This window comes from Cornus florida, unplaced genomic scaffold (assembly GCF_030987335.1).
Source record: "Cornus florida cultivar Cherokee Brave unplaced genomic scaffold, ASM3098733v1 CherokeeBrave_3.0.0_Hap2_Chr07, whole genome shotgun sequence".
Lineage (NCBI taxonomy): Eukaryota > Viridiplantae > Streptophyta > Magnoliopsida > Cornales > Cornaceae > Cornus > Cornus florida.
The window spans coordinates 34,696,478-34,706,672 of NW_026775577.1; the positions used below are offsets into that span (position 1 = coordinate 34,696,478).

At 33.2% G+C, this 10,195-nt stretch overlaps 2 protein-coding genes and 1 long non-coding RNA gene across 3 annotated transcripts; 2 read left to right on the plus strand and 1 right to left on the minus strand.

Annotated features, from left to right (window-relative positions):
• The first annotated feature begins 334 nt into the window (after nucleotides 1-334).
• LOC132267018 (uncharacterized) lies at nucleotides 335-4,190 on the plus strand. Its single transcript, XR_009468817.1, has 2 exons — nucleotides 335-624; nucleotides 2,830-4,190. It is a non-coding gene; the product is annotated as an uncharacterized LOC132267018 (long non-coding RNA).
• On the plus strand, nucleotides 618-2,655 carry LOC132267017 (protein PHLOEM PROTEIN 2-LIKE A10-like). Its single transcript, XM_059768046.1, has one exon. The coding sequence runs from the start codon at nucleotides 1,178-1,180 to the stop codon at nucleotides 2,444-2,446; it is 1,269 nt and encodes a 422-aa protein (XP_059624029.1). The 5' UTR covers nucleotides 618-1,177; the 3' UTR covers nucleotides 2,447-2,655.
• A 4,488-nt stretch (nucleotides 4,191-8,678) lies between the features above and the next one.
• On the minus strand, nucleotides 8,679-9,506 carry LOC132267019 (phytosulfokines 3-like). Its single transcript, XM_059768047.1, has 2 exons — nucleotides 9,187-9,506; nucleotides 8,679-9,047 (listed from the first exon to the last, which is right to left on the minus strand). The coding sequence occupies exons 1-2, from the start codon at nucleotides 9,301-9,303 to the stop codon at nucleotides 8,919-8,921; spliced, it is 246 nt and encodes an 81-aa protein (XP_059624030.1). The 5' UTR covers nucleotides 9,304-9,506; the 3' UTR covers nucleotides 8,679-8,918.
• Nucleotides 9,507-10,195: the final 689 nt, after the last annotated feature.

Here is a 10,195-nt window from a genome sequence, read left to right on the forward strand (position 1 = left end):
CAGATGTCTACTTTCCATCAGATAAGGAGACAGCACTTAGTGGTGGGCCGACCGACTGCATTATTCCAGCACACGATCCCATGCACTATGCAGACTTCAAATTGTTAATTTCAAGTCCATTTTATGTATAAATAGAGGGTAATGTTTCCCTTCAATGTATCTTTTAATTATCTTTTCTCTCCTTTGTAATATTTCTCTGTACCAGTTTGAAGTTTAATAAAGAAAATTTTTTGTAAGTCTGTACAACACTTATTTAAAGTTTATTATTTTGTATCGATCCTTTGCTTATATTATTTTGTATATATTTGCAATATATATATACGTATTGGTGAGTGTATCATTATCATCCAAAATGAATTAAAACGATCAAATTTTCTGACGATATAGCTGTCGTAGTTTTCGTAAACACCAATTCCGAGGTCTGTTTTGTTCATTTATTATTACGAATTCATAATATATTTTCTAGTGGTTGAGCTCTATTGACTCTGATCGTTGGCTCTCTCTCCTCCATTGACAAGCACATGCCCAATTGCCCACTACTCTTCTCTTTCCCTGCACCAGACGCCACTACCCTCTTCTGCAACCGCTCTCACGTCACTCCCCTTCTCTCTCCTCTCTCCTCAGGTTCGTGCACACAATACCCATATACATATCTATACATATATCTATGTGTATAAATGTAATTTTGTTCTTGTTTATGCTTGTAGTTGTAGATTTACATGTGAAATTATAAACCCATGTTCAATTAGTGATCAATTTTGTTATAGTTGGAATTCTAGACTCCTGATTACAATCCAAACCCACAATTTCTTTGAGATTCTTGTAAACCCGGTGATGTTCTATAAACCCATGTTCAATTAGCTCATCAATTCTGAACTCTTGTTTTCAATCCAAACCCATAATTTTCTTTTAGATTCTTGTAAACCTGGTGATGTTCTATAAACCCATGTTCAATTAGCTCATCAATTGTGTTATAGTTAAAATTCTGAAGTCTTGATTACAATCCAAACCCACAATTTCTTTTAGATTTTTGTAAACCTGGTGGTGTTCCGTGAAATTATAAACCCACGTTCAATTCGGTCATCAATTCTGTTCTAGCTGAAATTATGAACTCCTGACCAAACCCGCAATTTCTTTTAGATTTTTGTAAATCTGGTGGTGTTCGATTTTGGGTAGTATGGATTTGCAACTAGTGAAGAGTGGTTTGGTTTATACTCGAAAAAGGAAGAATTGGGTTCTTCTATTGGCAGCTTTGGGGGTTTCTGGTTATGGGGTATATAGGGTTTATTATTGCCCCTCTATGGTTGAGAAGAGGAGGAGGTTGTTGAAGTGCTTAGGAGCCCTCATTTCTGTTGCTGAAATGGTGTCCGATTGTGCGGAGACAATTGGGGTTTTGTCCAAAGATTTGAAAGAGTTTATACAATCTGACTCGGACAAAATTCCCAATAGTTTGAGGCAAGTTTCTAAAATTACACAGTCGGAGGAGTTTTCGGATTCGGTGATTAGGGTTACAACAGCTTTAACTGTTGGAATTATGAGAGGGTGTCGATCAGAGGTGAGGGATAGTGATGGAGTGAATGGCGATTCGGGGTTTCTGGACCGGGTTATGGATAAGCTGTCTTCTACATCTGGGACTGGTTTTGCTTCTGTAGTAGTTGGGAGCTTTGCTAGGAACCTAGTCATTGCTTTCTATTCTGATGAGACATCTAGTATGGATAATTCAACGAGTGTTGATCGTGATGTTTCAGAATCGGATTCTGTCCAAAAATGGGTGAATGTGGTGTGTGGTGAGAGGTGCAGAGAACTCATTGGTGATTGTGTTCAGTTGTTTGTGAGCACAGCGGTTGCCGTTTATCTTGACAAGACCATGGATATCAACACATATGATGAAGTTTTTTCAGGGTTGACTAACCCCAAGCACGAAAGAAAAATGAAAGACATGTTGGCATCGATCTGCAATGGTGCAGTAGAAACTCTTGTAAAAACATCACACCAAGTGTTGACAAAGACAGATTCAGATATCAATTCAGGTGCTTCACATTTAACTATTGATTATTTTCGAAGTCCAACTGCTGTTCAGGAGGAGCTTAATGGGCTAGAACCAACATCAACTGAACCAAAAGTAAGAAAATCATTTGATGAAAATGAGAATAGTGGGTGGGTGAGTAAGATGTCTTCTACTTTGGCTGTACCAAGCAATAGGAGGCTTGTTCTTGATGTGACAGGGAGGGTAACATTTGAAACAGTTAGATCTTTCCTTGAGTTTTTGCTGGAGAAACTATTTGATGGTTTGAAAAGAAGTCTTAGTGTCATGTACGAGGCGGTGGTTGATGGAAGTCATGAAGTTGTCAGATATGTGATAGCAAAATCATCTGTTTTTGCTACTCTATGTTTTTCTTTGTGTTTGCATATATTGGGTGGTGCTTGGGTTTTGGTGCCAGCTTAAGCCGTGAATTTCTCATATAGCGACTTATATATATATATATATATATATATATATTTTCTCTCATAAAGTGGATACTTGTTATTAGACTCACAATATTCTTTTTTCTAGTGTTATGTTTGGTGCATACAGTTTTTTGTAAAATATTGTGTATCATAAATCAAATGTTCACAATTCAGCAGATTTATTAAATGTTGCTTCTCACCGGCCTCTATGAGATCTATCATCTTCCTCCTCTATTCTCTTTGATAAAATGATGTTTCCTGGGGCAGTCTTAGTGAAAAATCATATTAAAGGGATATATATATATATATATATATATATATATATATATAAATGTAGTTCTTTGTTGGGCGGTGGTCACAAAATTCAATACGGTTTGACAGTGAGATGAGTAGAGAATAATATGCTTGAAGAAGTTGAAACAATAGGAATCTCACTGAAAGGTAGACATGCTTCTTTCCATCAATGATGTTTGTCCTGTCCAACTTAATGGTGCATTGAAGAACCTGTATGTGGTAATATAATTAAATTTCTTTCTTATTCTTCAGGGTGAAAACTACGGTAATTGACATTACTCCATATTGAAATTAAAAGGTAGAGATACTGATTTCAACAGGTCATGAATTTCGGGATTTTCTTTTATATATCTTGTTGATAGGGTGGCGAATCTGGCGATGCATAATATCATGTATGTATGATAGTGAGTTTGTTGCTGTGAGATTCATCGCAAAGAAAGCACACCTGGTAATCATTGACCGCTGTTAAACTCCTGAACTGTATACTGAATGTAAACACTTACCTATCTTATTAACTATATTGTTGTCAGATCATCCATTTTTCTCTTTTGGTAAGTGTAATCTTGTTAATTGGCTCTATAGTTGCATGAGTACATGAAGCTAAGTGAGAGATGTCTGAAAAGTGGTAATTGTGGTACCGGATATATTTTTAGCCAATTATCTTAGTTTAAGATCAGTATGTATGCTCTAATTTCAAATTCTCTTAAGTATCTAGCGTGATGCACTTATTCTTGCAGCACCACCGTCCAATTTTCTTGTGCGTGTGGTCTTGCATTTGCATCGTCATGAACAAGCGTGTTATTGGATGTGTAATAAAATAGGTCGGATTACTAATAATCTGTTGCTTTAATGTTTTATTTTTCATATATTATATAGCATTTTAGTGAACGCAATTTCGCTCAAATGATAATATGTTTTATTTCTTATGTTTGTATATCGAGTCATGACTAAAATGATCTCTTTTGTCGTGTCTTTTTCTTTTTGACAAGTTCATTAGTCATGTCTTTTTCTTTTTGACAAGTTCATTAGTCATGTCCTCCTAGGGAGTTCCCGTGTCTTCTTTTAAATGATCCATGTATCCAACTACGTAAATCCGGGTAGCAGGACTGTTAGAGATTGAAGTTTCATACCCGACCGGACGTGTTTTCAAGCATTTGGCAGAGGTATTCGACTACATTTTCAAAGGAAATTCAGTTAAGCTTCTTAATAGGTATGTCATTCCATTTGTGAAAAACTTTGATGTTTGGATCTTTATTTCTGTCATTAGATTTTATTGTGGGAAGTAAAAGAATTTGTTATATTCTCTCCCTTGAGGCTGAACAATACGAATTTGCATTCTGGCTTTTTGCTTGTGTTAGTTTGGCAGTTTAACGAGTAACGCATTTATTTGTATGATATTAAATAGACAGATTTCTTAATGCTGAATGACAAGAATGGTTTGTGTGTTCTGTTTCAATTTTCAATCAACAGAGTTGTCTTGTTGAGTGATAAGGTAGACATATACATATACATATACATACATATACATACATATATATACATATATATATATATATTAAATAGTAGGATTTAACCATGCCAAAGGCATTATTATTTCTCTGGAAGTGGCTTCTACTTTAACTGTAATGCAATTGGATGAGGCAAACAATTTCCATTGAACTTGTACTCGAAACATGTTGTTGCTGAAGAAGAGCTCATTGGATTGAATGAATGAGCTTGTGAATATGTCTTCTATTTTCAACATTAATTAATAGATGAATCCACTGTTGGAGTGATTCCCTCTTTTCAATGAATCTCTGTGTTATCACTTCTTACTTTGTTGGTGAAATAACCATCTTTAGAGTTAAAAGTTAACCATCCTTGGTGTTGAAAGTCATGTTTCTCATGGTGTCTATTACGGAACCTGTATCCTCTCCAGTGCCATTTCATCTTTGTGCAACAATTTTTAATTTTAAATTTTTTTTTTATGTATATGTTGCACCAATATTAGCAAAATAGTACCATGTCATATGATACAAGAGAGAGTCCGGATTGGTCTATTATATTCATTGGGAGATGATGGGGTGTCATCAGTCCATTTTTCTTGAGGAATGGCTTTTAAGACACATCCCCAACAGAGGTCCGAAGCATCTGTTTCAAGAATAAGTTTATCACCAGTCTGGGGAAAATAAACTTCAGGGATCTGTATCAAATCGGCTTTGATCTGTTGGATAATGGTGGTGTCATTAGCGGTCCAATCAAAGGGGACATTTTTCTGTAGCTTTTTTAATAAAGGAAGTTCCTTTTGTGCCAACCCTTTAATAAAAGATCGACCATAATTCAAGATGCCTAAAAAGCTTTGAAGTTGTTTTTTATCTTGAAGGATATCTGGGAAATCACGGATCTTGATAATTATGTGATCCTGTAGTTTTATACCTTTGTGGGTTAAAACTAAGCCGAGAAAATCAATGGATTCTTGTTCAACATCGATCTTCGTAGGGGATAAAATAATGCCGTACTTTTTCAGTTTTTCTGAAAGGCAGAGGAGATGATGTTTATGCTCTTCTCTAGTCTTAGAGAAAACTAAAATGTCATCAATATAAACAACAACAAAATCTTTAAGATCATTAAAGATGGAATCCATCCATCGTTGATAGATCTGTGGTGCTGTGTTAAGACCAAAGGGCATAACGGTCCATTGGTAATGACCGTGAGGCGTGCTAAATGCTGTTAGCGGTTTGGACTTCTTGCGCAGTTTGATCTGCAACAGGGATTACTCTCCCTGAATGACAAACTTGAAACTCTTACCCAGATTTTCACTCTTTCCACTCCTCCTGATTAACATAATGGTGAGGTCCCCTAGATCCATTGATTACAGGGCCGGCCTGAGAGGCCCAACACTTTGGGAGGCCCTAGGCGAATATACTAAATTTGAGAGGTTCTAGGTTTAAACTTTTTTTGGGCTTAAATTGGAGGCCTTAGGTGACTGCGTGGCCGGCCCTGATTGATTAATGTTTTTTTTTTTTTTTTTTTTTTTTTTTTTTTCATATTTAAAAATTATATTTATATTTATAAGAAATCCTTTGTCGCCTCTTAATATTGAATTAAGTTATGTTTTTAAATAACTTTGAAATGAAAACTTTATTTGAACCAAACTTTACCAGGCTCAGCCTCATAAGTCATAAACCTTACATTTTATATGAGCTTCAAATATAAGTCCACTCTAGTCTCGATTTGTACTAAATGTTTTTTTTTTTTTTTTTTTGGCACATTGCGTTGAACTCCAAAAAATTACGTAAATTGGTTTTCATTGCATCAAGTCATAGTTTATCCAACAAAATACCTCAAACTACTATTAACACAGTTGGTATAATCTCCCCTCTCTTTATAGGAAGTTCATATTCGAGTTCATCATAACGTGGTTTTCGCTGCATTAAGCAACAATTTGTCCACCAAAATACGTCCAACTCTCGGTATAATCTCTCTTCCCTTTATAGGGAGTTGAGGTTAGAATTTATCGCAGTGGTGTATGTGAGTATGTACTGTATGTGAGTATTTACCTAACACACGTACATGAAAAAGAAAGAAAAAAAATAAAAAATTTGAATGGTGGAGAATATACCAATAAATGCGTTTTTTTTTTTTTTTGGTTTCCCATTAAACACTATCGATTTTTTTTTTTTTTTGTTAATAAATAGATTTCAATTAAAATCCAACCATATCTTGCAAGTTGATAGTTGCAAACATTGACTCGAAGTCGGCTAATAATGAATGGCTCTTCACACTCTAATACAACTTTATAAACACATCCAAAAATGTGTGTTTTATAAAGCTGTTTCTGTGTGCCAACAACCAACTATTGTCTATTAAACATTATTATTTGAATTAATTCTCTATATATTTCATTGACCATTCGTCAATTACATTTGACAACCCTCGTCTACATGAGCTCAATCATGATTGCAAAAATCAGAACGCAACAATGATTTGAATAAAAAATGAATATCAGGAGAAAAATAAAATTTTAAAGTAAATAGTCAGGTCTAATAATTTGATTCAATCACTTAGAATTTTTTGATGTGTTTTGATTGAATTAAGTAGGTTAGACCATCCGGTTAGATAAATAGGTCTAAGAGTGTGTTTTGATTGAATGATTTGAAAATAAAATAAAAGAAAGAATAGTGTGAAATGTGTTTGGATTGTTTTAAATAGGGAGAGAAGAAAAGATTGGGAGAGATTTGAAATGATAGTCATCATTGATTATGCTCGCACATGAAACTTTTTTTCGTACAAATTATTCATACATGAAACTTGTGCGTCACTTAAAAATATATGCAATACAATGAAACAATTACATTAAATTAAAAATGCAAAACAATTACGTTAAGAATGCAATACACTATGTTTACATTATAAAAGTAAATTTATTGCATTGTTGATGAATGTTGTATCTTCAAGTTAAATGTTTTTAAGGATATTGTAGCAATATTGTATTTCGTGTATTGTTACATTCTACGTTAAAAAATGTGTACGCATATGTATATGTATATATATATATATATATATATATAAAGTACAGATTCTGGATTCTACCAATGGATAATATTCACTTCGAATCAATGCAGGGAACACAAAATTGAAGTTGCGATTGTAAAGTCAAAAAAGAAAAAAGTGAAGTCAACAAGTACGGGGAGAGAGGCCGGGTCAAGAACGCCAAATTTAGTCTTTCCTCTCATTTATAGATGTTAGTTATGGTGGGGAATATAAATGGACTATATCTATATATACACACACACACATGAACATTCAACACTGCAGGAAATGGAATGCATGAGAAGAACATTAAATGAGACTGCGCATGCTAACTAGAAACTAATTTTGTTATTATTAGGTTTCAGCAATAACTCTTTTCTATACTGAGAGAATATATATATATATATATATATAGCCATGGTAGGTACTAAACTATATGAACTTTGAATTATGTGGTAGGTACTACTACTAGGCTACTAAGTAGACTTCTCCTAGTCCTACTTCCACTAGAAGGTTTTCTAAATTTTTATCTGGCCTTGCCTTTTCACTATTTTTGGTAACTTGTAATATGAGCATGTATAAATTAATTATAAAAGGGTAAATTGAAAAGAAAAAAAAAAAAACGCTATTATATAAAAATCTTTATAATTTGAAAATAATCATAAATTGCCTCTTAAATATTTGTTGACGGTCAATTTGACAAATTTTATTTATTTTTTATTTTTTATTTTTTTTATAAATACCCTCCTGCCAAAATAACCTTAAAATACCCTTAAAAATTGAAATAAGCGTTTTTATATTTATTTTGTTTTAATGATTTGTTCATTTATATGGAATTGAAGCTTTGAAATTGAAATTGGTGAAAATTTTGATTCAATTTTTTTAATTGTTTTTTTTTTTCAAATTCCACAAATTCTAATTCCGAACACACCCTAAGGCTATTTTTGATATTTTAATATTTAAATTAATAAATGTTCTTATTTGTTCAATTTGAAACATATAAGGAGTCGATTTTTCTTTACACATTCTTTATATAACAAGGTTTTTCTTTTTTGGCATTTTACACATTATGAAATGAAATCATAATTGATTAAGATTTTTATAGTCAATCCATTTCTTTAATCCTAATTGACTGCATTTTTTTTCTTTCTCCATGTTAATGAAATTTGATTTTTTGGTTAGAATAAGGAACAACAACAACATTATAATACTAATAATAATGTAGGACCCTAGAAGCAGTTTTTTTTTTAATTCATTACTATCATTACTAATTTGCTCTCATGTCATCTTTAAGAACTAAAAATCCAAAGAGAACTTGGTCATATCACTCTACTAAGGATTAATAACTCAATATTAACTTACCTCATCTTCCCACAGTAAAAAAACACACACACACACACACAAAAACAGAAAACAGCAAGAAATACAAAGGGAAAGGCAAGGATATATATATATTCAAAATGAACTACATAATATATTTTTGTTCAAAACATAAAGCAAAGATATTCAAAATCCAGTACATGAGTTCATCTCATCTGATAAACCTCACAACGATAACAAGATTGGTAATCCAGTGAAAACTAGTTAGTAAATAACCCACAGCCAAACAGAACATATCTTACAAACCAAACAAGAAAATAAACATATAAAAATAAATAAAAAGTCTATGGCTTCTGCTTTTGGGTATAAATATAGTCAATATGAGCAGCCAAAGTCCTTCTCATTAAGCACTCTTCATCCCCAACTCCTTCACAGCTCTCATCTGCCACCTCAAACTTCTGAGCTTCAACAACCTGAAGAAAAAAAAAAAAAAAAAAATTTAACACAAAAATTCAAGAATGCTAATTATCTTATTCAATGCATCTAAGGAATAGAAAATCCCTCGGCTAGCATCCTCTGTCAATCATAAACAGACATAAGTTTTGAACTTACGCGTTGAGTGTTTGCCGGAGTGACCTCAGGGAGCTTTGTTGGCTCAGGCCGGGCTGCGTAGGATAGGGTGAAGCAAAGGAGGAGGACTATCATGATCAGAGAGGTAACTTTAGACATCTTTAGTGCTTTCTTGAGATATAGCTGGTTAAGAATGAGAGATAGGACTGTGGTATGTGAATTTATATAGGAGGAAGACAAATGACTAATAGGGGTGTGAACTTGAAAGAGTGAAATGGAGACTTTGGCCTATATAATTAATACAAGTTATAAATATGTAAAAGTTTTAAAAAGAAATATGGAAAAAGAACAAACCACAAGGGGTTTGAAAATTTCTCATTTAATAAAGTGCCGACTTAGAGAGATAGAGAGAGAGAGAGAGAGAGAGAGGTGGTTTTGAGTTTTGAGACTAGTTCTTGAATAGTGCCAAAATGTGGGCCATATCCACTTGTAACTTGTAGTTTGGCAGTACTTCTGGTTTTTTCTTGGTGGGTATCAAATGTTTTTAGTCAAATAAATTAGTGAAACTAACAGCTGATAGCGAGAATTATATATATCACATCATCAAGTAGATCTCAGCATGTTGAATGATTCCAATCACTACAGTGATCATTGCAGTGAATTGCTTGACTATTTATACACGTAAATCATTTTTACTGATAGTCTTAAAAATCATAATAGGTGTAACCAATTATAAGGTTTAATTATTTTCCATAATTATTTGAGTCGACAATGAAAACCCAATGCAGCAGATGGTACTAAAGTGTCAAATTTTTTTTTTGTTTTACAAGGACTTCACATAATTCACAGGATTTAAAGATTGAGTTGGTGACGTTAATGCGGCAATTTTTTTATATGTAAGGCAAGATTTAACACCCTCATTCTGAAATTTACATGATTCGAAGACTGAGCTTGTGTAGACTTTCACTGTGAATAACACAACTCTTTATGTATATATATTTTTGTTTGTTTTTTCATGTACCACCTAGTTATAGCAATTTAAGCCAAATGC